The 26,978-nt window shown below is 56.4% G+C and overlaps 2 protein-coding genes and 2 non-coding genes across 6 annotated transcripts in view; all 4 read right to left on the bottom strand.

The window, feature by feature from the left end:
• The window catches only part of PLXDC1 (plexin domain containing 1), a 53,917-nt gene extending 39,551 nt beyond the window's left edge, over positions 1-14,366 (bottom strand). Inside the window, exons 1-2 of the mRNA XM_037140619.2 lie at positions 14,222-14,366; positions 6,087-6,265 (exon numbers count right to left, since the gene is read on the bottom strand). Of these exons, the coding sequence (XP_036996514.2) occupies positions 6,087-6,265; positions 14,222-14,297 (255 nt within the window). The 5' untranslated portion in view covers positions 14,298-14,366. The remainder of the gene's footprint in view (positions 1-6,086; positions 6,266-14,221) is intronic.
• A 2,192-nt stretch (positions 14,367-16,558) lies between these two features.
• Positions 16,559-16,630, bottom strand: TRNAC-GCA (transfer RNA cysteine (anticodon GCA)). The gene has a single exon. It is a non-coding gene; the product is annotated as a tRNA-Cys (tRNA).
• Positions 16,631-17,260: 630 nt separating this feature from the next.
• Positions 17,261-17,332, bottom strand: TRNAC-GCA (transfer RNA cysteine (anticodon GCA)). Its single transcript has one exon. It is a non-coding gene; the product is annotated as a tRNA-Cys (tRNA).
• A 417-nt stretch (positions 17,333-17,749) lies between these two features.
• Positions 17,750-24,667, bottom strand: ARL5C (ADP ribosylation factor like GTPase 5C). Of its 3 annotated transcripts, XM_037140617.2 has the most exons (6): positions 24,219-24,667; positions 23,557-23,617; positions 22,039-22,186; positions 20,870-20,953; positions 20,181-20,332; positions 17,750-18,559 (listed from the first exon to the last, which is right to left on the bottom strand). In XM_037140617.2, exons 1-6 carry the CDS (start codon positions 24,262-24,264, stop codon positions 18,511-18,513), a joined length of 540 nt encoding a protein of 179 aa, XP_036996512.1. In that variant the 5' UTR covers positions 24,265-24,667; the 3' UTR covers positions 17,750-18,510. The 3 variants fall into 3 exon arrangements, with proteins under 3 accessions (XP_036996512.1, XP_036996513.1, XP_036996510.1); XM_037140618.2 differs by lacking the exon at positions 23,557-23,617; XM_037140615.2 differs by lacking the exon at positions 24,219-24,667 and having other exon boundaries at positions 23,557-23,817.
• Between the last annotated feature and the right edge of the window lie 2,311 nt (positions 24,668-26,978).

Raw genomic sequence — 26,978 nt, 5'->3', positions numbered from 1 at the left:
CCTTCAGGACCCTCTCTCGCAGAGTTTGTGAAAGGATTACACAAGACAGATGGGCAGAGAGCTCTCAGCCCAGTGCCCGGCCCACGGCGGGTGTTTGATGAATGGGAGCTATGAAGCCGACTCTGGGGCCTTTCTAGGAAAAGGTTGACGGTGGAGGCTGCCTCCTCCAAGCCTTCCCCGGCTCCGCCCTAAACGTCTGCTGTTACAGCGTCTCTTCTGTCCTGATTATTCATGCCCAGAAGCTGCCAGCACCACACTTGTGACAGCGGGGCAGCATTTACCTTGGCTGAGCTCACAATGGTTCTGGACAGGAATTCCGGCTGAGCTGTCACCATCGGCCCGTCACCTGCCAGCCAACTGGCAGGTGGAAATGCCAGGGCAGGCAACCAAGGGCACCCCGCGGGGCCTGTTGGAGAGGCCAGCCGGCCAGGCACGTCGGGCTGGGGCTCCAGGCAGCTGGGTCCAACTCAGCAGGTACTGGCAGGACGACTGGGGTGGGGACACCCGGGCCCCTGCCTCCACCGGTCCATGAGGCCTTACACGCCCAACAGGAGCGTGTTGTGGATCCCTGCTACTCCAGCAGCTTCTGTGCTACCTGGGAAATGCAGAATCCTGGGCCTAACCCCAAACTTGCTGGGTCAAAATTGCATTGGAACTAGTTCCCCAAGAGAATCCTTTGCACAGTAAAGTTGGTGAGGCACTGGTCTAGAAGCACCCTCACTCATTTTTGCTCCTGAGCAGACAGTGGTTAAATGCTCAGACGCAGAAAACAGAAAGACCTAGGTCCTGGTCCTGCCTCTGCCTCTCACTCACTGTGCAACCTTGGGCTCCAGGACAGTATCAGTAAGACCTGCCTCCCGGGGTAGTGGGGTAGATAAATGCAAGGCCACACAATGAGGCCGACATTCGGGAAGGGTTCCTTTAACATTACCTGTTATTACTTTCCCTTTGCTCCTGTGTCCACACAACCACCTCCATCTCCCCATAGAAGAGTTCGGGCATCAGACTGAAACAAACCCACAAACCCACAGACAACTTATCATCCCGGAAGCACAGAAAGTGGGTCTCGCCCAGGAAGGGGAGGACCCAGGCCAGATAAAGGCACTGACATCAGTGCCAAGGGCTGGCCTACCGCGGGGTCAGGGTGGTTGGGGCTGACCGAAGAAGGCCCTGGGAGTCAAGGGGCAGACCAGGCGTGGAAGGAGGGTGTGGACTGACTTTCTGGACAAAGCATTGCTTCTTTCCCCCAACACTTCATGGAAGTGGAAGAATCATCCTGTCCTGACACCTGAGGGGCTGGGCGTCCAGCCCAACTGAGGTCGTGGAGCTGGGAGGTGCCGGGGCCAAGTTCCGGGGCCAACACGGTCAGACTCTCTCCGCCTCCCCGGTACCCTTTCTTCTCACGAACTCTCTCACCTTCTCTCTCCTCAAAATCCAGCTCACAACCTTCCTGTCCCCTGACCCACCTCCCACCCTACTCCCAGGCGCCCTCCCACACTGGCCTCCTCGCCTCTTTGCTTCCACAGGGCACTGGCCTGGTGGGGTGCTTCAGCAAGCACCCTTTGTTCTCTATGCGTCTGTGCTGTGAATCTGTCCCCCTGTCCTGTCTCCCCTTGGCCTGTAGGCCTGGAAGGGGGCCTTATGGAGGTCTCCTTTGGGGAACTGCCTGCTTTGGAAGGTTGTAGAAACCAGGCAGAAATTGCTCTCACTGGTCCATCTCACTGTTCACCCATCTTGGAGTACATGGTACCTGCCCCGATGCAGGGTCCTCAGTGTTTCTGGGCCTATCACAGTGCTGCATGAGCTGGGAGCTTTTGCTTGGGCCAAAAAGGAGAGCAATGCATGGAGGCTGGGCCCAGGAAGACTGGGGTGGCAGGAGGGACTCTTTTCTCTTATGGAGAGAACCTATTGTACTGCAGGGGAACCTCCAAGTCCCAATGTCCTTGAACTTCGTTCCTCCCAAACTCTGGCTCCAGTCCTAAACCACAGAACCAAGACTGGAAAGTCCCAGAGGTGGAAGAGAACCTTTGTCCAAGGCCTCCCCTTCCAGCGTCTGAGGGGAAACCACAGCACATCTCAAGGCCTCTGACTTAGCACCATGGCTCCCCCAGCCCCTCCCCATCCAGAGAAATCTCAGTGCTCCAGGGCCATATGGTCTCAGTGGGAAAATCTCTAGAAAACTGCAGCTCAGACACGAGTCCCATTCCCACCAGGATGTGGTTTCAGAGTGGGCGTGAGAATACAACAGGCAATATAAGCAAATAAACAGGGAATTCGGTGCAGGACAGGACACGTGCTAGGGAGAAAAATCAGCTACGCCCTCTGCCCGAGCAGCAGCCCCGCAGCTACGGAGAACAGCCACCTCTAGAGCCGTATCTGTGCTAAACGAACTGCCCCAAATCCCCACAACCATTCTGGGTTACCCTGGTTCCTGGACAACCATCGAAAAGGAAGGTGAGAGCCCCTCAGCTGTGGTTCGGCGGAGAGATACCCCGCAGGACCCCCAGGGCCCCAGCCCCGGTCCCAGGGTTTTCTGTGGGTTCCCGTGAGCACTGCCGGCTTAGCCACCTCCATCCTTGGAAGCCACTTCCCACTCCTGACTCGTCCTCAGCCCACGGGCACGAAGGAGCCCCAAGTTTCCTTCCTGAACTGCAGCTAAAGCACATCTCTCCCACCTTATTCCAGGATTTATATTTGCCCCAGGAGTCTCGCCCAGTGGGACTCTGGCTATCATTCAGCCCAGCGAGGTCGGCTGCCGGTCCCCGCCCTGAAGTCTGAACTCCCTCCCAGCCGAGGCGGAGGCCCGATCCGGGAAATGCTGGGCGCGGACCCTCGCAGTCAGAGGCGCAGTCAGGGGGACCTCCTGCCAGGGTGGCCCTGCCCCTCCACCTGGACTCCTGACGCTGGACTCCCGACGCGTGGCTGCTGAGGGAGCCACGAAGCCGCAAAGCCCAGAGGTAATGGGAGTCTTGTGGTCAAGCACAGAGCCACGTGGTGCCCGAGAAAGCGACACATTCTGATGATCAATCTGGAAACCAATTTTGAAATTGGTTTGAAGTGTTACCTGTCAGAAATCCCCAGATCACCAGGAGAGTCAACGGGGGGACTTTAATTTCTTAGAGAAAGGGGCAGGGAGGGAGAAAGACAGGGAGAGAAACATCAATGTACGGTTACCTCTCACGCGTCCCCTACCGGGGACCTGACCCCACAACCCAAGCATGTGCCCTGACTGGGAATTGAACTGGCAACGCTTTGGTTCGCAGGCCGGAAATCAATCCACTGAGCCACACCAGCCAGGGCGACTTTTAAAGAAACAAGTTCCCCGGCTCTAGCTGCGGAGTTTCTGAACCAGTCGGTCCAGGATGGAACCCAAGCGCTTGTGTTTTTGGCTCTGCAGTTACTGACTCCATGATGGCTCTTAAAGACCCCACTGCCCTTTCAAACGCCTACAGACAACTGCTTCCAGAAGTCTGCATCTCTGCCACTCTCTTTCACATGGTCCTCTCTGCAAACTGGGACATGGCCCTCTGGCTCAAAGCAAGTATCAGTTCTGTAATCGATGGCCCAATTAAGCTGGGCACAGGGAAGGGTGAGCCCCAGGTGCCCCTTACTCAGGGGTCCTCTCCTGAAGGGCATGGCCTTCCGCTCCATCCCCCCACCAGGGCTCCTGGTTCCGAAGGTCGGAGAAGGTGGGCCAGAACCGGAGTGAGAGGGGCCGCGCGCGTGAGTGTGTGGTGGGCTCCTGCCTCTGGGCCGAAATCAGGGTGAGGAGAGCGAGGCGCTCGCTTTGGGGGCAACATTTAATGACCCCAAACTCAGTCATCAAGATGGAGAATATTTTAATGCTGTATTTTTTGAACAAATCAAGAGTAATGCCAAAAAACAGAAGTGGAAGACTTGCCAGAACTGGTGAATCCAGCCACAGCAGGGGCCTCACTCTCAGGTCACAGAGGACACCCCGGAAAGCTTCTGCCTCCAGAAGCTTTGGCGGGAGGGAACAGGTGTATACAGAAATGGGGCATAAGAATGACATCAAACCTCCCAACAGTGACATCGAGTGGCAGAGGACAATGGTGAGGTGCCTGCAAACTTTGGAAGGAAATTTATTTTTAATCTAGATTCTATATTCAGCCAAACCATCAATCAAGGATGAGATAGAATAAAGGCGTTTGCCGACACACAAGCTCGCGAAAGAACTTTTTCTTCCGTATAACCTTTCTCAGGAAGCTAAACAAGGGGGAGAAGCAGAAAAGAGAAGACACAGGGTCAGGGACCAGGACACCCAACACAGGAGAGAGACCAGGGGTCCCATCGATGAAGGGAGGTCCCAGGACGGCCGCGGGGCAGGCAGGGGAACAGCCAGCCCAGAACAGAGCAGGACCGTGGGACAGAGGTTTCAGGGCAGGGGGTCAGGGGGAGGCCAGGGGAGAACTGACAAGTTTGCGTCCCCCCAAAATTATATTTGAGACTGTTAAGCAACAAAATTCAACTAAGTAAAATTTAAAGAGCTTATTGGCTTTACTGAATGATTCATGAGCCGGGCAGCATCTCCTCCAGCAGAGAGAAGGAAGTTTGCAGTGAGGAGATGGTGTCAAGGTCGCCCTCTTTCAGGGGTGACATCACTAGGGCTGACCGGTCATCCCAGGCTGACTGGTTGAAGGTTCCACTCCAGGGAGAGGGGGAGACTGAGATGAAGTTGGGCAGGAAGTGTTGGTTTTTGTGCTGCGGGTTTAGCACAAGTGACTCCATTTTGGGCCTGTGGTCTCTTTCTTAACACGGCCAAAGGATGTGTGAGAATATATAGCTACAGTAAATACAGAAAACTAAGCAAGCAGAGGCGGCAGGGATCCGGGAAAAATTAAAATATTTGAGAAAGTAAACAGTGCTGTTGCCTTACTTGGATTAGTGGTGGAGGATATTTCCAGGATTATAATATATAGAGTATGTGGATTTAACGAAAATATTGAGAGTGAAACGATGCTCGGGAGAGCGTGTAAAAGGCAAACCTTCATCCACACAACAGGTGGGCAACAGACGATGTCTAAATGGGTTAATCAAGAGGCAGCAGAATAAGCAAATTACTCAGAGCTACAGAGGTAACCGTCGGCAGATATGCCTGAAGCCGTGGGGGCGGTCTGTTTTCCGATTTTAGCATTATTCGACCTTTCTGACTATCCGCAAAGCACGTCTTTGATTTTAAAAAGAGTTATGAAGACACAAGATAAAGGAATATGTACTGAGGAGCACGTCCTGTCTCTCCTTCTCGTCTCTTACACAGTCCTTCAGCATCCTGAGAACCCACCCTGTCTACTCTCCACCCTAGGCACACACACTCACACACACAGACACACACTCACAGACACTCACACACTCAGAAATAGCTCCTGGTGACAGGCACACAGGAAGACGTACGTGATACACCCAAACCCTCAGACTCCAGCGGGAACACCCCCCTGCTAACACACACACGGTTGTAAGTTCACCCCCACGCACACGCAGAGGCCACCCCAACAGCATCTCAGGAGGCCAGCGGGAGAGCAGAGACCCCAAGAGGCCAGCCGCGTCCACCCCGCTGGCCTCCCTGCCCCGCCCCAAGCAGAGGAGGGTCTCTCCCGGGCCTTCACCCTCGTTGCTTCCCCTGCTCAGAGTTCCCTGCCAGAAGGCCGAGCGGCCCGAGCCTCTGCCACCATGAACTCTTTGGAGACACACAGAGACGTGGATGGCACAAAAATGAGGTGGGGGGGACCAGAGCTGACCGCGGGACGTGACTGAGAATGCCACCCTCGTTCAGCTTTTCGTGGAGGCCCTCAGCAGTGGGACAGTGCAGTGTTAGGGACTCTGTGGACTCACTGGGTGTCCCTGAGCAAATCACTTTCCCTCTTGGCATCCACGAGGAGGGAGGCAGCCAATGAAACTCCTGAGATGCCAAGATGTTATGACCCAGACTGGGCCCTGCTTCCATCCCCCTCGAGATCCCCATCTTCACGTTGACCTCCAAGGTTGACACCGAAGGACATGTGTGCGTGGGGCACCTGGTGGGCCCCCCAGTGCCATCTCCCTCCCCCCCACGGCCCTCCAGCACTCACCACTACCCTGGTCCTGTTCTCCGGCAGTGTGTCAATGGCCAGGGTGCCCCCACCCAGGTCCTGGCTCAGCTGGGTCCTGTCTGGCTCCGACACTTGCCCAGGGCTCTCTCGGGCTTTCCGATGCCAGCCAGGTACGGTCCCCTTGGCAGCCCATCCAGAACCTCGGCCTGCGTCCTGACCTGGGAGAAGGGGACAGAAGGCTAAGTCCTGGGGTTCCAGAGTGAAGGTCTGAGAGGGGAACCAGCCCTCCTCCTCGCAGAGGCCCCGCCCCATGCCGGCACGGCCCACCAGGGCAGGAGACACCCCACATGCCCTGAGAGGCATGCACCCGGTTCTACATCATGGGCTTTGCGGAGTCCTCACGCCAGCCCTCCACAGCAGACAGGATGCTCTCCCTTTCACAGACAGGAGTCAGCAGCTCACAGAGGTTAAAGAAGGTGGCACAGCAGGTTAGGGATGGAGACGAGTTTCAAACCCAGGGAGATCAGCCTCCCAAATGGTGGTTACTCTGAGCCTCAGCCACACACTGGAATCATCCAAGGAGCTTTAAAAGCCCCCGGTGTCTGGGTCCCACCCCGGAGAGGCGGACGTAGCACAGTGCCCAGTGGAGGCTGAGGGATGGGGTTCTTAAATGATCCCCAGGGGGGCTACTAAGAAGCCCCGGATCTAACACTGCAGACGAAGGTGAGAAGCACCACTCTGGAACCTTCCAAACCAGTTCCTCGTTTCTCTGCCAGAAATGATGCGTCATCTCACCTTTCAGCGGACTCCAGGGACTAGAAGCCAGAGAGCAGAATTCTTTTAGTTCGAGGCTTTTTGACCTTGGATCTACTGGCATTCTGGACTGGACAGTCCCTTGTTGGGCAGGGCGGGCAGTTCCTGAGCACTGTGACATCTACCAGCGTCCCTGGCCTCTCGCACTAGATGCCACTGCTTCCCAGGCTGTGGTAGTCCTAGGTGTCTCCATAGTGGGGCGGCTGTTTAATCCTCCCACTATCTGCCAACACCGTGGGCAAGTCATTTCCCCCGTTGAATAAGGGGCACAGACGCCGTCAAGGAGGACAAAAAGCTTTCATTTCCAAACGCATCTCTGGTTGCTGACAGCCAGGAGCAGTGTATCTGAGGGATCCTGAGGCTCCAATGCTGTGCAGCAGGAAAGGTCACTGCGGGCCATTAGCAAAGTCTGCCACTCAACATCTCCTCCCAGACTCACGTGCTGTCTTGTTCCCGCATTAAACTTTTCTACGTGACACAGAAACCGCGCTGGTCCGTTTCAGGGAGATGTGTGCCCTCAAAGACGCATTTTGTATTGTCATTCCCACTGCCACACCTACCAGGGGTGTGCGTGTGGGACACAGGCCACCCGACCTCGGGGGTCCCACTGTCCCTGAGATCTTCATCAATTTCAGGCCCACCCTGGGTCAGAGGCCCTTCGAGACCCCTGCCTGTGCCCACCGGCTCCCCAGAGCTCCCGGACGCAGCCCCCTTTCCGGGAGCTTGCACTGGTGTTGTGACTGCGTGCCTGCCTCCCCGGCGCCCCCGGGGCTCTCCCACCTGCTGCTGATGTGCACCCTCAGTGCCTGACAAACAGTAGGTGCTCAACCACTGCATAACTGAGCACACGGTACTGGAGGGAACCTGGGAGCCAGCAAGCACAGAGGCTGAGACAAGGCTTGGCCCGGCCCAGGCCTGGGGCTGGGGCCAGGACTCTCTGCTGTGAGGCTCTGATTTGTCATTAGACATTGTATCCAATTAAGTCATTCTTGGCAGCTGGCACCTGCTGGCCCCTTGCCTGCCCCTACTCACTTCTCTGCCCCTAATCGCAACCAGATGCTCTCCAGAAGACACGGAGAGGGGTGGTCTCCAGACCCCACCTCCAAGCCCACTGGCTGGGAGGGACCCGGGCCCAGTCCTGCGAAGACAGCTGCCCTTGGTCCACACCTCAAGCCAGTGCTGCTTTGCCCTTCTTGGGTGAGGCCCACAGCTCTCCCTAGAAGTAGGACTGTTTGTGCTGGGCTGGGCTGGGCTGTCCCGCTCCCTGGCTCCTTCTGGAAGCTGCCCTGGGCCTGGGCAGGAGCCAGGACAGGAAAGGAGCATGTGCAGAGCAAGCGGAGGGGTTCGACTGGCTGGGACGGGGGTGCTGGGGATGTGCAGACACCACAGTCCTGTGACTGGCAGGGGCCCGGAGGGTAGGCACCCAGGGCCTGGGGAGAGGGCAGGGAGGGGGTGCCCTGCTACAGGTGGGGCCGGGGCCACACACCTGTACCCACAAGCTGTTCCACCTTGGACCCATTGGTTTACCTCTAAGCCTCAACTTCCTCATCCCTAAAATGGGACAATCATTCATGCCCATGGCACAGGCTGCAGTCAGCCTCCAGTGAGAAACAGACATTAGAAGGCTTTATAAGTAGAGGGCTCAGGGCCAGGGCCAGAGGCAGAGTCCTGGGAGAGGGTAGGGAACGGAGAGTGAGGAGTCTGCCCTCCCAAACCACACTACCCCGTCTCCCCGCCACCCTCCCTCTCCCAGCTGGCCCGGACCGGACCTCACCCCTCCACCCTCGCAGGGAGCCAACACAGCTGGCTGCTCACGTGTGTGTGTGCAAGGTCCCACGTGCCCGTGCATACTCGCACACGCACACACACACAGAGACTTGCCTGAAGGCCCCAGCCTCCTCCCTGCATGCTCACGCAATTGTTACACACCTGTCCAAACCTCGGCTGCTCCCTGATCTCCCTTCTGCCTTGCACTGCAGAGCCCCGGCCTGTGAGTGAGGGCAAGAGGCTTCCAGAACACGCTGTTCATTTTTCATCCACTCGTTTGCCCATGGCCCCCGGTCTGGTGAGACGTCACAACAGGAACAGTGATAACAACGGTCACTAGTGGTGGGAGGGATGCTTACTCTGTGCCAGTGCTACTTCAGGTGCTTTAAACAAATTAACTCAAATTTTAATCGCCACAATAACCCCACGAGACCGGTGCTAGCTTAGTTAGATCTGTTTTACGAATTTGGAAACTGAGGCACGAAGCTGTTAAGGAATGTCCCGTGGTCACACAACTAGTCTGTGGCAGAGTTTGCACGCAGGCAGGCGGGCTCCAGCGTCTGCTGCAAGACGTGACCAGCGGCCCTGGGCTGTCTCCCAAGGTGCAGGGGCAGCCCCAGGGCAGGACTGGCGTGTGGGCGGGGCTCCTGGGTGCCCTGCTCTGAGAGCCATTGGACCTGAATCTGGGAGACTGTGTCCCCTGCCCTGCAGGGGGCGGGCCAGTGGCAGTGCCCTAACCCCCTTCACGTGCTGCCACCCTGCTGCAGGGCAGGAAGCAATGGGCTGATTTCGAGAGGCCAGGTCATGCCACCCTAGTGCCTGATCCAAGCCATCCTCTCCCCACGCATCACCCGAGCCCCACGACCACCACTCAGTGCAGCAGCTACTTCAGCCTCTACTTTGGATGCCCTTCAGCTAGTCTTTCACATGCCCACCAGAGCATCTAGAGGATAAACTTGACTCCAACTTGCCATGTCGCACTCGCCACCTCTCCCCAGCACTTGAGGACCCCTGCGACCGAATTCCTGCTCTCGCCTCCAGCTTCCCGTCTCCCCAAAGCCCCTCCAGGACTTGGCCCTGCTCTGTCTGGCCACGGGCTTCACACCTGCTCCTGGCTTCACACACATCCTGGCTTCTGAGCCAGGATCACTCTGCTCCATAAACAAACCCTTTCCCTCCCCCATGAGCTCTTGCTCTTCCTCCAAATCTCCCCAGACGTCACTTCTTCCCAGAATATCCTCTCACATCTCTCCCCTGGTCCCAAATGCTACATGTGCCACCGCAGCCCTGATCCCAATATATCACTGCTGCCTGTGCATTCGTGGGCCCTTGGTACCCGACACAAAGCAATGCTCAGTGGGCTCACATGTGTGACTGAAGGGGAGGAGGGAGGGAGCGGAGGAGGGAGGGAGAGAAGGAGGGAGGAAGGAGAGGAGGAGGGAGGAAGGAGGGGAGGAGGATCTTTAAGTGTCCTGAGTACCCGAGATCTTGGGGCTGAGAAGACCTGCCCTGGGGCACAGCCCCGCTGCATCCCCTCACCGTAATGTCACAGCAGCAGTAAAAGAACACAGCTATGGCATCAGACAAGCTCAAGAATGAAGCCTGAATCTACTACTTACTAATCGCGATGCTGAACCAATTGAAAAATCTCTACGAGCTTCAGTTTGCTCATCTGTAAAATGGGCATGATAAAACCTACACTTGGTAGGCCGTTTTGAGTCTTTCACAATATAATGTACCCAAAGCACCCGGCAGGGCCTAGCCTTCCCTGGGATTCACAAGAGGACCCACTTTCCGAGGGGCTTGGGAAAGGCTCCAAACGTTGAGCTGAAACCCCGCCTCCTAGCTACAGAGCCCCCAAGTGCGTGAACTCTCTCCCCTCCTGTGGGCGGGCAGGTCCCGCTGCTGACCCCCATCTCCAGAGAGGGAAGGAGGCACAAGGAATTGGCAGGAGGGGACCACCAAGCACCTCCAAAGAAAAGAGAAGAGGAGAGGAAAGTTTGGCTCCCTGTGAGTTTCTCTCGATGGAAGGAGAGTCTGGTGTCTGAGACCGCCTCTAATTCACTTACTCATTCAACACACACCTATTGAGGCTCTGCTGTGTGCTGGGTTGCCATGCTGGCTGCTGGGGCGGCAACAAAGAGCGGGTAGGCACAGCCCCTGTGCCCATGCAGATTCTGGGTGGATGAGACATGCACAAAATCAATAACACGGCAAGGAAGACAATGGGAGGCGGTGACGCGTGCTCTGAAGAAAAGCAGACAGACGGAGGGTCAGAGGGGTCAGAGGTGGCTGCTGCTCTGGACAGAACCTTCAGGAAGGGGCTCCCTGAGGAGGGGGCCCTTGGGCTGACTGAGACCTGGATGAGAAGCAGTTACCTGAAGGTCGGAAGGGACGCGGCCTGATGTGCTGAGGGACAGAATGGGGACAGTGAGGCAGGTGTGAGGGTGGGGACAGGCTGTTCGATGGCCATGTTAAGAAGTTCAGATCTCAGCCCCGACTTGTTTGGGATCCCCTGGTGGTGAGGAGGAGGCTGGACGCGTGACTGTGGCTGGCCAGCCCTAGACAATCTAGTCCATGTTCCATTTAACAGAAGAAGGGAAGCCACAGCTCAGAGGAAGAAGGAAGTCGCCACGGCCACCCAGGGCTGGTGCTGGGCCCGGTCTCCTGGCGCCCAGGCTGCACCACCACTTCCAGCTGCCTCTTCCTTCTGTCTGCTTTAGACGCCTCTGGTTCTACCTGGGCCAGGCTCTCAGCATCCCCTTCTCCCACCAGGCACCGCAAGGCCGTCTTCCTGTCTGTCCATCTGTCTGTCTGCCAGCCTCTCCTGGCCTCCCCTCCACCGGACTCTTCCTTCTGGCCACTCTTCTCTCTCCTGCCCCCACTCCAACACCCGGAGAAATGGCCAGGCTCCGCAGAGCCCGCCACTCCCTCGGGAGGGAGAGGAGATGTGCGGATGTGAGCAGAACGAACCCGTATCTGTGACCCAGATTTGAGTCTCACACTGTGACCTTTGACCCGCTTCATTGTCCCCAGCACCCATTTCAAACTTCCTAGTGCACGATTATCTGTGCTCCTTAAAACTCGGCCACGAAGGGTTTTTCATAATGGCCAGATCCCATGATGACTGAGCTAAATATCAAGCTGGCGATAACATTGATTATAAACAATCATCTATCTCGAGACCACCAGGAGGTATGGCTCCTGGTGCTACTGCCTTCTTTGTCCCTTTGTCCTGTCAGTCATTAATACCCGCATTACACTACTTAAAAAGCACTGCAAGAGGGGTCTGTTAGAGAATAATTTGGGCAAAGCTGCTGGGTCGTTTCCCCCCAGGTCTGATCTTCCCGTAAGTAAATTACCATAGAATACATTCTCTTATATTCTATGCAGTCGCTGGCTTCGTCTTTCAGTGTGAAGACACCTTACTGTTAAGATGGCCAGAACACCCTGAACAGGAGGTCACAGCCCCCTCCTGAGCCACCCCCTCCCTGCCCAGAGGGCTCAGGAGCCTTCGAGCTGAACGGAGGCACCCCTTCAAGTCCAGCTCCCAGCTGCCCCTTCGCTAGTCACTCGTCGTTAGTCGTTACTCTGGCTCCACCACCCACCAGAGTTAGGCTGTCTCTCCCTAGTGGCCCTCCCACAGACTGTCCCACCCCCACACCTGTCCTATCCCAAAGATGCCCCCTAACAGCTACCCCTCAGGCTTCCTGAAGCTTCCTGAGGTCTAACCCATCTCTCCTGCTGCAGACAAAGTCCATTGCCTCTGGCTGAATCTCTGTCCAAGCAGAGAAGACAGAGCGTCCTCCACTTAGAGCCGTGATTCATGCCTCTGCCTGCCCTGCTCTTGCTGGCCATCCCAGCTGTCTGCTCCCTCAACCCAGCTCTGAGGAGGTGGCCTTCAGCCAGGCCTGGGTCTGGCCACCATCCCCCTCGTTAGCTCCCAGCTCCCCTTCCCCAACCCTCTGCACGGTTCTTCAGTTCTGCAGAGGTCCCGAGCCCTCCCTCATCGACCCAGTCACACACATCCTGAGTTCAGAAAATTCCACCAGGTTCGTTGGGCTGCAAAGGACCTCAAAAATTGACTTGTCCAACCTCTTCTTTCTTAAATTAGTTTTTTTTTAAATTATCACCCATATATCTCATAACAAATCAGAAAAGGAAAGACAGTCATAAAAAAAGAAATCTCCCATAATTCCACCACCAAGAGCCAAAGACTTTGCCCACAGTCTCACTGTATAACGAGGCAACAGGCCCAGAGAAGGAAAATCACTTGCTCAGGGTCACACAGCACGTGAGATGCTGGGACTAGAAGCCACATCTCCGGCCATTCCCTGTGCGGTCTCCCTGAAAACCGGTGGGGTGGCTCCGCACCAGCAGCCTCTTGCCACATCAGCTTCCACTGCTCTCTGGCCACATCTCTGCCACCAGCACCCTCCCTACCGCCCTCCACAGGGACCCAGGCCTGCGTCAGCCTCATACATGGACCAGTGAAGCCAAGAACACTGTCACCGACACTGTACCTGATGCTAGCATACCCCTGAGAACCAGCAGCCCAACCGCGCACGCACACACACACACACACACACACACACACATGCACACATACTCGTGCGCACACAGACACACACTGCTCTGTTCCCTCCGAGGGACACGACGCCGGTGAGGCAGACAGCTCTATCTTCCCAATTGTCAAGAGACTTGACTGCAAATTACCCACCTCTCCAACCCTAGAGAAGGACTGGTTACAAGAGGATAATGTAAAATTACCTGTTGAAAAATGTTTCTTTTATAGCATTTGAGATTCAAGGTAGATCTCAGAAAGGACCTCCAGGTGGGAGAGATGGTTGTGGAAAACTGGTGTAAGGGGAAGAGGAGTGTGAAGACAGGTGCCCCCACGCCCGGCCCCAATCTACAGCCAGAGCAACTAAAGGCTAAAAGGTCACAGGGCGGGGCAGAGCGGGAGTGAGAGGGGGATCCTGAAGGAGGCGAGATGGAGGGTGGGGGAGCAGCAAGTTGCTTCTTCCTGGGCCCAGAGCGGCTCTCCAGGTACCAGACAGGGAGAGGAAGGCTTCAGTCCAGGCCACCGACGCCCTTCCTCTGGGAGAGATAGATGCTCGTCTCCACCATCCCCCTGTCTGCTCCCACCCAGCCCCCAAATCCACTGGGACCCAACCTGGGTCAGCTTGGGGATGGGGACAGGGGAGAGAAAGAAGGGGCAGAGCTTGGCGGACTCCCCATCTCGTCAGAATTCAGCCTTGCCCCATGTGGCCAGGGGTCCCTCTAACCCTCCCACTGTTTCCTTTGGGACCACAGCCTCATGGAGCCCCCTCTACAGGGGCACCTTCAGTGTCCTTCCAGGAGGACAATTTCTGATGCCTGCACCCTCTCTTACACACACTGCGTTTAGCAAAGTGGGGTCCCTGTCCACCTGCCACAGACAGGGCTCCCGGCCTCCCGCGGACAATACCCCCACCCCATCCCGCGACAACAGCAGCGACAACCCCAGCCTGTCCGTACTCGCCCCTGCCCACGCCTGCCTTCGCGCCCCCTCCCCGCCCCCGGCCCACCCGGCAAACTCCGGTCAGTCCTACCTGCTCCGGGCTGGGGGCTCAGCGCCCGGGCAGCCTCCCGGAGCACCAGCGCCAGGAGCCAGAGCTCTCCCCGCATGGTGGGTCCGGGACCCGGCCCGGCCCGCTGCAGCGAGCAGGGGGCCCGGCGGTGCGGTCCCCGAGGCTGGCGGGCGCAGGGTTTCGAAGCGAGGCGGCGGCGGAGCGCGGGGCCCGACGAGGCGGCGGGAGCGGCGAGCGCGCGAGCTCGAGGGGCGCGAGCAGAGCGGCCGGGAGCGGGAGGGGGCGGGGCGGGGCGGGGGGCGCGGCGCCTCGCAGCTCACCGCGTCTGCCCCGGCCTCCACGAGGGCTCCCGCAGCGGCTCCCGCAGCCGCAGCCGCCCCCGCCCCTGGGGGAGGAGGGTCCGGGGAGGGGCGGGGCGGGCGGGAGACCCCCGGGCGGGAGACCCGGGGGCGGAGAGAATCCCGCGGGGCGTCGGCGGCCCCGCCCCCACCCAACGCCGCACCTCAGTCCCTGCCCCCCTCCCCTGCCCCGGGGACAGCAGCCAAGAGAAGACCGGAGGGACCCGACTGCGGGGAGGGACGGGCGTCCCACCACACCCCCCCAGCTCCGCCGGGCGTCCCGACTTCCTGGGCCCTTCCCCGGAGTTCTGGGGGTGCCCGCGCCACCCCGGGTTTCCCCTGCAGCGGAGACGCCCCCCGCCCAGCTCCCCTCCCCAGCAGATGCCGGAATGCCACCCCTCCCAGGGCTGTCTCCGCTTTACACACAGCCCCCCGTTTCCAGCATCCTGCTGCCCCGCAGCCCGGCAGACTTGGACGTGGAGAGGGCCTGGCTCGGCCTGCTTTGAAACGGACGGACCTCTCCCCACCCCGCGAAGGTCACCCGCCCTTCGCCGCGGACCCCAGGCCTGCTCGGGGCCCGACCCAGTCAATCCTCACGCCCAGCCCCAGAGCAAGAAGATGGTTCGCCCCCCTTCCCCACCGTACGAGAGGCTCTTGGGGATACTTTTTTTTTCCCCTTTCAGGACAGAATAAAAATACCAGCAATTTAGGAGATTTAATAGACGGCAGGGAATCAGGTCAGGACTCGGAGGTGCCTCTTCCCGCCCCTGACCTACTTCGTGCGATAGCAAAGACCTGGAGCGCCGGAGGGTGGGAGATGAGGCGTGGGGGGCACCGTGGCTTCTAAGGGCCTGGGGCCTAGGAAATGAAAATCCTGAGAGAGGTGTGGACGCTGAGCGCCAAGGGGGTAATTTCCCAGGAGGAGCGGGGACAGGCGTGGGGACGGAAGAGGGAACAGGGTGAGCCTGAATGAAAAAAGAACTAAAGACTAATTTCTCAGAATCTCAGGTCCCCCTTCCTCAAGACCCAGGGTCCCAGAAACGAGCTCCTCCCGCCCTAAACCCTCTATTCCCTTACAATGGGGCAAGGCAAGACAAGAAAAGTCTGTAAATCCTTTTCTAATTTAAATCCAGATTTTGCGGCCTCGAACAGGTTCAAATGGGTCTGGCAGAAGTAAGGCCTACTTGAGCGTGATTGTTAGGGTAATAATAATATGAGTGTAATAATTTATAGTTTTAACTTAAACATTTCACCCAAAATGGCATATGGTGTGCTTGAGTGTGATATTGTTATGTTACAGAATTACATACTTATTATTTTATAATAAAAGCTGTAATTAAACGGGGGCGTTATTTGTGCCGGACCCCTGAAGACTGCTTCTTCCAGCTGCGGCTTCTTGCTGCCCTCTAGTGGCCATAACCACCCTCAACGCGCGTGTTTCGCGGCTTCCCTGCCTTTCCCGGACCTGCCCACGCGCTGCCCACCTGGCCCTGGCCCAGCTGGTCCACACCTCCTCGCCCCGACCTTCTGGGAGGTCAAGGTGAGAGGTCCCGGGACGACATCGCAGCTCCAGCCCAGGCCTCCTTGTGCGTTCGCCAGTTCGGGGTGCCTCGAGCCTATTTTGTAAGGCCTTGGACAAGGGCTCAGGCTGAATCAGCAACTTGGAAATAATTAGAAGCCAATGACATGTAAATTTTTTAGTGCAAGCCTCTAGAACTTGAGCGTCAATCAGAACCACCTGGAGGGCTTGTTAAAAACATTTCTTGGCACCGCTCACAAGTTTCTAATTCCGCAGCTCTGAGTCGGGCCGAGAGTCTGCCTGCAGTACTAACACGTCCCAGGTGGTGGTGCTGGTCCCCGCGACCATGGTGGAAAGCCACTGCTGCAGAATTCTCATTGTTTGCATTCTCTTCTGCCCAAAAGAGACGTAACGAAGGAGACGACAGTGTAGAATTGTGAAAAACATACTTTCTACAAAAGTGGTTGCTTAATCGACGGTGGGGTCTTAAAATAAGGCGGAAGGGGGCACCCGGATTTGAACCGGGGACCTCTTGATCTGCAGTCAAATGCTCTACCACTGAGCTATACCCCCGTGTCTAGGATTCTCGCGCTGAAAGCCTCTTAGCTTTCACTATATTCGGGCGCCGTGGGGCGCTCAGGAGTAGAGCCCCCGGTTTAAAAGGACATACACCTCGAGTGATTACATATCCGAATGCAGCGTGTGTTTTGAAACATTGAGCTAAAGGCTTCTACTGACGGTGTAATAAAAATGCAGCTTGGAGCTGTGGGAGGGTAAGTCCCCCGAGATCTCTGAGATCCCTCATTTCCGGCGTTCCTTCGGGCCCGGGTCCCCTCTGCTGCCCTGCTAGAGTCTCCTTGCTGCCGCCAGCGCCCCTCTCTCCTTCCTACACGGTCGCAGGGGCTTCTCCGGCCTTCCTTCCCCAGCCGCGGTGCCCTTAGAAACTCAGCCCCCTTCCTCCCCTGAGAACTACCATCGGTCGCTGGCCGGGCGGGCCCGGAGTGCGCCCGCCTCCCCTTCTTGGGGCAGCGGGCCCTGGGTGCAGCCCGGAAGCCCTCGCCGGGACCCGGGCCTCTGTCCTCGCCGATTACAAAGCCGATTACAAAACAGGTTGGCCGGGTCCCGAGGCCGCATCGCCAAGGGAACCTAAGAAGGGGTGGACCGCGGATCCAAAACGGAGATTGAAAAGGCCTGAATGTTGAGAGGGGGCACCCGGATTTGAACCGGGGACCTCTTGATCTGCAGTCAAATGCTCTACCACTGAGCTATACCCCCACCTCCGCAGACCGTCTTCATTAAGCTAAATTTCTGTGGAATAAGGAAATGGTATCAATTTATATTTTAATCTTAGGGTTGCAGTAAAATCCGTTCATGGGAAAGAAAAACAGAACCTGAGTACGGACAGCTAGAACTCCCGAGTCCTTCCTTCGCGATCACGCCCCGGGGAAACCATGAAGTTAAAGAATTCTAGGGCCTTCATGTCTGTGTCTAGACTTTGGCCCCGATACCCACTCCCTAACTTGCAGACGGACACCGGCCCCCAGACTACCCGGGGTCTGCCGGGTCATGGCACCGCCCCCTGTGTGCAGGGCGGCCTGGGTCTCCATCCGTCTGCAGCCGGACCCAGACGGGACTCCCGGGCTTGTTCAACCCCTAAGGGCCCCACTCCAGCAGACGGAAACAAGAGGCGAGTACCTTTCAATGGCATTTATTGCACCTTTATAAAAACCTTAATACCACGTGAAAAAAATGTTACACAAAGGAAGACAGCTGGACACTTGGCAGAGCGGGATTTACATCGGAAGGACATTGGGAGTGAAGGGCGTGGATGGAGCGGCCCAAAGCTCAGAGGCGGCATCTCAGAGGGAACGGGGAGGCCAGGGAGGGGTGCAACTCCCTGCAGCAGCGCCAAGGACTGACTGTTCCTGTCGGGGATGTCCCGTCCCACTCCCTGTCCCCTCCCAGGTTTTGGATCTGCCCTCCTTCCCTGGAGCCCACCCCCTTCACCTTTCTAGGATATCCTTTGTCCAAAGATGGCTGAGGGGCCAGAAATTTGGGGTGGTGGTCCGGGGGTTGAGGATGGGGTTCTAGGAAATAGAGTCTCTCACGCTGCCTGCCCCACCCCCACCCGATTTTTCCTACAGAGAGGCTGAGAGCTGAGGGGAGGAGGCTCCAATTCCCAATCCTCCCAGCAGCTTCCCTGGAGTCTCCAAGAAGGACGCCGCTTCTGTGGAGTGAGGGGCAGCGTTTGCTTCTGTCCCCGCCGCAGCAATCGAGGGTGTACAGTCCAGCTCCTCTGTGGGGAGGTGGGTGGGCAGCAGCAATCTCACCGTCCACAGCTGGCCCTGCTCCCACCAGAGAATGGTAGAAAAGTAATCAAGAGTCACTCGGTTCTCCCACCCATGGAGTCCACGCAACATCCCAAAGTTTCTGGTTGGCCTCAGGTTAGGACATCAGGTGGCAGTGGCCTGAGACTGTATCCACTGGAGCCCAGCGAGCAGCCTGCAGGAAGGGAAGAACCGGGCAAGGGTTAGCACATCTCCAGAGGACAATGACCTTCAAGCCCCCAGCCCCTGCCCAAAGCTGACTGAGGGGGCAACTGAAGTTACAGCCTATCTTGCAGTCAACAAATGTGAACAGAGTGAGTACTGTGATGCCCCTATACTCACTACTGTGATGCCCCCGCTACTCGGTACTAAGCCCCTAGGTGCTGCCCTCTGGGGCTTACATCCAGCAGAAGAAATGGGTATTAAACAAATGACTAAATAATTCCATAACTACATACCTTAATAAAGGTTAGGAAGGAAACTTACAGAGAGAGGCCTCTGGTTATCTGAGGGTCAGCGGGCACTTCTCTGAGGAATCAGCCTGGAGACCTACCTTAGCAAACCTTTGTCTCAGGACAAACTTTTAATGCCCCCTTCCCACCCACTGCATTGCAGGAGGCAGTGCCAGGGAGACTTCGACCGCCTGGGAAGAAACTTCATAAGCAAGTTCTCCCATGAGACTGTTAGCAACGCCAGGGCAAAGGGGCAGCAGGCAGGGGTGTCTTGGTCATATCTTTATTACCTGGTACAATGCATGATACATAAGAGCATTTAGGAAATGCCGCTTAAATTGCACTGACTGTGGGTTGGGGGAGAAGGGGGTCCTCTTGACTCAGGGGATAGCAAGACACTATACCAGAAATGTGTGCATCTTTGGGCTGACTTGCCTAAAGCCTCCCCTTCAACAAGCCTTCTAGGTCCCCTGCCTGCTGCAATTCCACTTGAGAAGAAAAAGGAAAGGGAACTCTCCAGACCTGATACAAGGCCCTTTCTATATGTCTGCGAACTAACTCCTTATCCTTCAGGAGGTTACTCCGTAGCTCCCTTCTCGGCAGTCCCTCCCTGGATGGCTTACCTCTAACTGCAACATTCTGCCTGCCCTTCCAGTCTCCTTTCCTCCCTGAATCTTCCCCTGAGCACTTAGCACTTTTTAACTTACTACATATGTGTGTGTGTATAATTGTGTAATGTGTGTGTGTGTGTATATAATTGTTTATTATCCCCTCCATACTGCAAAGTAAGCTCCGTGAGGGCAGGTGTTTTTGTCTGGTTGGGTCAGTGCCGTTCTCCAGTGCCTAGGACAGTGCCCAGCACAAGTGGGTGCTGATACAGTTTCTCTACAGAAACGCTAGGAGGCAGTAGGTATAATCGCCTCCTCTTTACAGATCAGGCAACTCAAGGTCAGGAGTCAGTGATTTCTGCCTGGAAGATTTGTCCCCGGCCTTCCCATGGCTATCTCCTCTTCCCTCGGGTCTCAGCTCAAAAGACATCTAGTAGAGGCTGTCCCCGACCACCAGAGCTAACCAAGACTATCGCTGCGATCCAGTTTCACGTTCTTCATAGCACTCGGTCAACACTCAGAACATTTGTGTTTAGGCGGGTTGTCACGTCTGTCCCCAGTGGAACAAGCCCTCCCGCTCACTGCCTCCCCACAGCACCTCAACTGTGGGAAGGCGCTCAACTGCCTTGACCAACTGAGAACCAGATTCTGATGGGAGAGGCAGGAGAATGTTCTGGCTGTCAGTTGTTCGCTGGTCTGGCCGGGCCCTGGAGGTCAAGGTGGGGCAGCCACTAACCCTTCCCCCGTGAGGGCACAGCAGCCCTGTATGTGCCACGGGTGGTCTTTGATGGCACTAAGGGTGAGGAACTGGGAGATCTCCACAGTGCTCATGGAGTCCTTCAGATCCTGCTTGTTGGCAAAGATCAGGATGGAAGCATCTTGCAGAGCCTGTGGACAGAGGGGCTCAGCTCCAGTCAGTCTGCCAGGGCCCGGCCTCTCCTCCCAGTGCCTCATGAGTGTGCTCTGGTCCCCCTGCTAGCCTGGCAAAAGAGGCCTGTGTCCAAGTCAGGTGGAGATGGGGGCCCCGTCCCAACACAGCAACCCCAGCCAATGACAATGACAGCTCACAGAATGCCTCCAAAGCAGCTCGTGCAATACTTACGACAGTCCCTGACATAGGAATTTGATGGCTCTACCCAGTTTATAGGTGGGGACACTAGGATTAGAGAGGCAAGGTGACTTGTCTGGGGCCCCACAGTGAGCGGGAAGTGGTATTAGGACCCTGAGCCAGCAACTTTGGCTTTTGTGGTCCACTATGCTGAGGGCATTATGGTCCTGCACCTGAGATAAACTAGCCCTGCCCAAGCTGCTGAGCTAGAGACTCTCAGACTGGGCCATCTGGAATGAAGCTCAGAGAGGCTAAGTGAGTAAGCTGAGCTCACACAGCTCATACACTGGGCCCTCCCCCAGCTGCAGGGAGCTCACCTCATGGGCCAGCATCTTATACAGCTCCTCCCGAGTGGTCAGCAGCCGATCCCGGTCTGTGCTGTCAATCACAAGGATGATGAACTGGCCGGCAGAGGGGAACCATGAGTGGTGAGCATTCTCTTTGCCGAAGGTGCCTCCTGTCCAACAGCGCCCCCCACTGGCCTCGTACTGCCATGACCCAAGTCCCACAGGCGACACACTGCCCAGGCTCCAGATCTCACTGCCTTAGCCCCATTTTAATTCCCTTCCCAACCAGACCCAGGGAGTCCACAGCACAACTTCAGGTTTCATGCCAGAGGCTACAGTGAGGACTCCAGTTAGCCCTTTGGAACTGAAACTGCAGATGACCCCTGGACAACAGGAGGAAATAGGGGCACCATCTCCCACACAGTTGAAAATCCAGGTATAACTTTTGACTCCCCCAAAACCTCAGCTCTCCCCCAGGATCCGCCGGGGGCCGGCTCCAGGGCCCCCATGGACACCAAAATCCTCAGATGCTCAAGTCCCTTATGTAAAATGGCACAGAACAATGCATACAGTTAGCCTTCCACATTTTCAGACTACTAACCACGGATTAAAAAATAGTGTTTTTGATCCGTGGTTGGTTGAATCTGTGGGTACGAACCCCAGGAATCCAAAGGACTGACTGTACATAGATTGAAAAAATCCACATGTAAGTGGACCCCAGCAGTTCAAACCCACGTTGTTCAAAGGTCAACTGTATTATTATCCCCATTTACAAATGAGGAGACTGAGGTTCCGCAAGGTGACGTATCTTGCCCTCAGCCACATGACTGGTGAGCGGCAGTGCTGGAATTTGAACTTGGCCGTCTCATTCCCGGAATGAAACCACTGAATCCTACTGCTGCCAGAGTGAGTAAGTGAGGCGCCCAGAGACAAGGAGTCGACCCATCCGGCACATCAAACAGAAAGCTGCCAGCAAGCAGACAAGGCTGCTCGGAAATACTCAAACATTTTAACAGGCACTGTGCTGTGTAAGTATTTGACACACACGCAAAAACTGTTGTTTTATTGTTTAATTTTCACAACAGCTCAGGGAGGACATTATTATGATCTCCGCTGCACAAGTGAGAGAACCAAGGCTCAGAGAGGTTAAGTAGCTGGCTAAGGTCACACAGCCCCGCCAGCCCCGGGGCCCGCCTCACCTCAGTGTTGGAGTAGTAGGTGTTCCAGGTGGAGCGCACAGCCTCCTGTCCCCCTATGTCCCACATGAGGAAGTGGGTCTTCCTCAGGACAATCTCCTCCACGTTGCTACCGATGGTGGGACTCGTATAGACCACCTCATTCATCAGGCTGGGGAGGTAGGAGAGGGTACCAAGAGCTCAGCCCAGCCCACTCCCAGCTTGGGCCTCCTCCCGCTCTGCTCCCAAGTCAGGCTGACTCTAATTCAGAATGAATCAGCCCAGGTGGAATGAGCCTCTGCTGAACACAGGGGAATGCACACAGGAGTGAGGCCAAGCCCTGCCCTGGCTTGGACCCCAGAGAGGAGAGACATCATAGAGCCGTCTCCCCAGACTTTAATATGCAGTTGAATCACCTGGGAGTCTTGTTAAAAACCAGATTCTGATCCAGTGGGTCTGGGCTGGCGCCCAGTGTTTTGTGCTTCTAACAAGCTTCCAGTTATGCGTTCAGTTATGCCAATGTTGCTGGCCTGTGGACCACACTTTCAACAGTGAGGGATTAGAAAAATGAGACAGACACAAGTCAGGCCATCAGAAAGCTGCTCCGTTTATAGCGACGTAGAAAACGCACACCCGTCTACATGGAAGGGACTCCTCTGGAGGGTCTGGGAAGTAAAACTGGGAGTTAGAGGTGAGAGAGAACCTTCCTTTTCACTATATATTCTTGTATTGTTTGGGAACTTTTCTTTTCTTTTTAAAAATATTTTATTTATTTCTTTTTAGAGAGGGGGGATGGGAGGGAGAAAGAGAAGGAGAGAAACATCAAGGCGTGGTTGTCTGTTGCGTACACCCCTACTGGGGACCTGGCCAGCAACCCAGGCATGTGCCCTCACTGGGAATCAAACTGCCGACCCCTTGGTTTGCAGGCCAGCACTCAGTCCACTGAGCCACACCAGCCGTAATCTTTTCTTCTAATTAAAACAAACAAACGAACAAACAAAAAACCCATTTTACATATATCACTTTTCTGGGGAAAATTTGTCCTAAGTAAATACTCTGGAGGCTCCAGAACGGGAGAGGTGCCATCCGGGGAGTCAATTTAGGAAAAAAACTCCGATGGGTAATTATTCGCCACATGTGCCAGACTCTGCCAGCCGGACTGGCCCTCCCCTTCGGGTCTGCAGGAAGGGGGGACAGGTGCAAAGGTAGAGTGCAGGAGTTAAAAAGGAGGGGCCTGCCGCTAGGGGGGAGCGAAGAGCAGGGAGGCGGAAGAACCTGCCTGCCCACCAGCGTCAAGCCGGCCGCGGGTTCTGGCAGGGGCCAGGGGTAGACGGCGCGGCGCAGTGGGGTTGCCCCTACGGATCAGCATTCGAATGCCAGGCTGAGGGCCACTGACCGGAGGGCCATGCCAGGAAGGTCCCACTAGCGTTCCCCGAAGCACTCCGCCCGGATACCCAGGAAAGGGCTCCGGTGATTGGTCCACACGTTCGTCAGTCTGGTGGGAAAGCGCAAAGCCCCTCTCCCCCAACCCGAGTCACTTACAACTGGTAGAGAATGGTGGACTTCCCTGCATTGTCCAGTCCCACGATGATAACCTTGTGCTCTGGAGGTATCCGGGGGAAGGGCAAGGTCAGGGCCAAACGCGGTGACCAAGGGACTGTGTGACCCACTAGGTCTCCCATATTGGAAACAAGTGTTCCCAGCATCCTGGTACCATTTCTGCTCCCCCGCCCCCGCCTCCCACCAAAGAAAGAAAGAAAGAAAAGAGAAACGACAGCGCAGGTTTCTTTCCCACCGGGTCCCGGGCACCTGCGCCACTCCCGGACGGTGGCAGTGAGAGCGGGGCCCCATCTCCCTGGCTCCACGTTTCCAGAACAGCGATCGTCCGAGCGGTGCAGGGAGCTCTGGGCTTGCCCGGAGGAAGGGTCCGGGGGAAGAGCCGAGAGCGAGGTCACGCTCGGAGGGAATCGGTACCTCCCGGAGGAGGGAGGTTCGCTCGCCCAGCCCTGCGCCCTGGTGGGCATGGAAGCCCGCGACCCGCGAGGAGCGGGCAAGGAAGGGACAAGCGGAGACTGGGCAGCAGGCAAGGAGCGCCCACGCGGGACCCTCCCAGTCTTAGGTTTCCCAGCGCACCCACCCGACAACTCCAATCCGGGAAGCTTCAGGTTGAGGTCACTTGGATGCCCTGCACACCCCTTCCTTACCCTGTTTCCCGAAGATGCCCATCATCTTGGTGACCAGCTGCCCCATGGCGCATCCCGAGCCAGGCAGAAGCAGGACTCGGAGGCCTTGACGGCCTGGCGGGCCCAAGTGGAGCCCCAGAGCTTGGAGCCCCGCCCCCGCAGGAGGGTCGGGCGGGGTCTATGAGGTCACGGAAGCCTCACGAGTCTCCTCGGGGCCTGGGAATTCCCGGGGACGCTGACCCCTCACGCGTGTTATGGGCCTCATGGGGACAACAAACTACGTGTCCAGAGCCCTGGCGGTGCAGGAAAAACGAGGTCCAGACTCCACGTCTTCCCCTCATCCTGAGAAAAGCCCAGAGTTCTCTGCGGGGGCTGCTCCCCGAGCTTCAAATCCAGGAGACTCGGGGCAGCGTCCTACGACCGATCCCTGCTCTCCCTCCTAGTGCTACCTCTGGAGCAGGAAACGAACGCAAAACCCTTGGCCATCCTCCTCCTGCACCTACCAGCTGCGTGGGGTAGACAGGGCTCACTGATCCTCTCTCTGAGCTGGGGGAATATTCTTGATCCTCAACAGATCTCTCGTTGTTCACCCGTGGGGGGTTTTGTGGGCCCACTCAAAATGAGTTTCCTTGGCAGAAGGGAAGGGCAGGGTCTCCCTCCTTTTGCAGGTCCCTTGATGATAGACAAGCTCTAGGATGATGTCCTGACAAGCCCGCTGCTCCGGCACAGCTGGCTCCCTGGTCCCATAGGGCAGGCACCTGAAGACTGTGGTGGAGCAAAATAGCGCCCCCAGGCTGGAGCTGCTGTTTGGTTGTGAATTTCCTCCTTTGCTTAAACTGGGAAAAACCAGAAAACAGAAACAGAAGCGGGGGAGGCAAACCAACCTCAGGCTGCAGCGGGGGTTGGGAGACACCAGCCCTCACAGGAGAGAGTGTGCTCCTTCCACCCACTGCCACTGCTGGCCTCCCCGCCTCTGTCTCCCCGCCTCTGTCCCCCCTTACCAAGGAATCTCCCTCACAGCCATATTAACCTTTGGAGTTGTGGGTTACTCCACAGCTAATAAACCCTCAGTGGCTCCCTATTGACCACTGGATTCAGGTCAGTCTCCTCACCCGAAATTCAAGAGCCTCCCATGTGCCTTTGCAGCTTATCGCCTGTTTCCATCCACTGGCCCTGGCTCACACGCACACGGCTCTTTCCAACTGTGCTTTCATGTCTGGTGTCTGCATTTCCTCCACCTGAGTGCCTTACCCTCAGAATGGAAGATTCCTCAGACCCATTAGCTGCCTGCCGTAAAAGCCACCTACTTCCCAAGCCCGGGCCTGGTTCTCCAACCAAATGGGGCTTCTGTCCACACTGAGATCGCAGACTGGCATGCCTGTGTCTTCCAATCGCCCGTGAGTCCTAGAGGGCAAGGTCATGTCTTGCCCGGCTGCATACTCTGCCCCCCTCCCCGCTCCCCTCCTGGTCCAATGCCTAGCACACAGTAGGGACGTGTCCCTATTGGACCAAAGTACAGTGAGTTAAGCCACAGCCTGAGAAGTGGTGTTTGGAGACAAGAAGGAGAAGGAAGAGGAGGAGGGGGAGAGTGAATACAAGTTGAAGAGGATTGAGAAAAGCTGGGACGTCTGTGAAGAGAGAAAACAGTTCTCTAAATACGGAGTTTTCACCCCACCCAGCTGGATAGCAGCGTTAGAAGGAAGAATTGGCTAGCAGAGCCCATCTGGCTGATTCCATTTCAGCCCTAGGAGAGAGGGAGCTGGGCCTTCGGCTGGGTGCAGGAGGGCAGAGACACAGAGGTCGCTGAGAGAAGCGGCCGTGTGTTAGCACTCTCGCCATCTGTTTCCTGGGTGGGGAGAGGGAACCTCTTAGTGCGTGCACCCTGCCCCCTTCACCACCACCACCATTTAATTGCAGAATTGAAAGTGGCATTCCGCTAGCAGGGGCACATTCAGTAAACAGACAAGAGCGGCCTTTGCTGTGAGACCCAGAGCCTGGACCTCTCAGGGGCATCTCATTCATTTTTCATTCATTTGACAAATATGAGTCAGGGGTTAGGAAACACGCCAAGGACACAAAACAGACCCAGTCTGTGTTACACACACCAAAAACAAAAACACAAAACAAACAAACACCGGAGGGACAGCAGGTAGGAAGGCCCGATTTAGAAGGAAGCCAAGGCACACTTCTCCGAGGATGTGATCGCTGGAGCTAAAAGGAGATTTTTTTTTCTAGGGTACTGGACTGGAACACCCCCTCGCTTCTGGGCTGTGGTGGTCTCGGCTCAGCTCATTTTATTTTCAATTGGCGGGAACCTTCAGCCACACCTGGGACTGAGGCTCACTCTGATACACAACCTACTGCAAAAACAGAAGCAGCTAGACAGGTAGGGGGGTCCCCAGCGCCTCAGTTCCCAAGCCCCGGAGGTGGCTGTGGTAGTCAAACCAGCCTCTCTGGGCCTGGTCCCAGCTGACGTTCATGGTTGTTGACATCCTCACGTGTGGACAACCACCGATGTGCTGGCTGTGTGACAGTTGAGGGCTTGCGGTTACCAAGAGACAAGAATCTCTCTCTATTCTCAATACTTTCAAGCCACCTAGAAATACCCCTGCCTGTAAGCTACGGGCAAATGCAATTTCAGGCAGAAGGCACATGGGGAGGAGGCAGAAACGTATTCAAACACCTGCTTCCTCCTCTCTGACCCGCTCTCCTCACAGAAGCTGGGCCATCTTGGGGCAGGGGAATTAGCCCTAGACTTGGGCATCAGGGACAAACAGAACT

This window comes from Artibeus jamaicensis, unplaced genomic scaffold (assembly GCF_021234435.1).
Source record: "Artibeus jamaicensis isolate MK-2021 breed Jamaican fruit bat unplaced genomic scaffold, CSHL_Jam_final contig_1998, whole genome shotgun sequence".
Classification (NCBI taxonomy): Eukaryota; Metazoa; Chordata; class Mammalia; order Chiroptera; family Phyllostomidae; genus Artibeus; species Artibeus jamaicensis.
The sequence above is the reverse complement of the archived record's forward strand: the minus strand, read 5'-3'. Positions and strand labels throughout refer to the sequence as shown.

Excerpts from the sequence above, each read along its gene's own strand:
- ARL5C (XM_037140615.2), bottom strand. The coding sequence starts at position 23,720 with ATGCTGGGAACACTTGTTTCCAATATGGGAGACCTAGTGGGTCACACA. Across the intron at positions 20,954-22,038 it reads CCTACTACTCCAACACTGAG|TTCATCATCCTTGTGATTGA; the intron begins GTGAGGCGGGCC and ends TCTGCCGGCCAG. Across the intron at positions 20,333-20,869 it reads ATAAGATGCTGGCCCATGAG|GCTCTGCAAGATGCTTCCAT; the intron begins GTGAGCTCCCTG and ends CTCTGTCCACAG.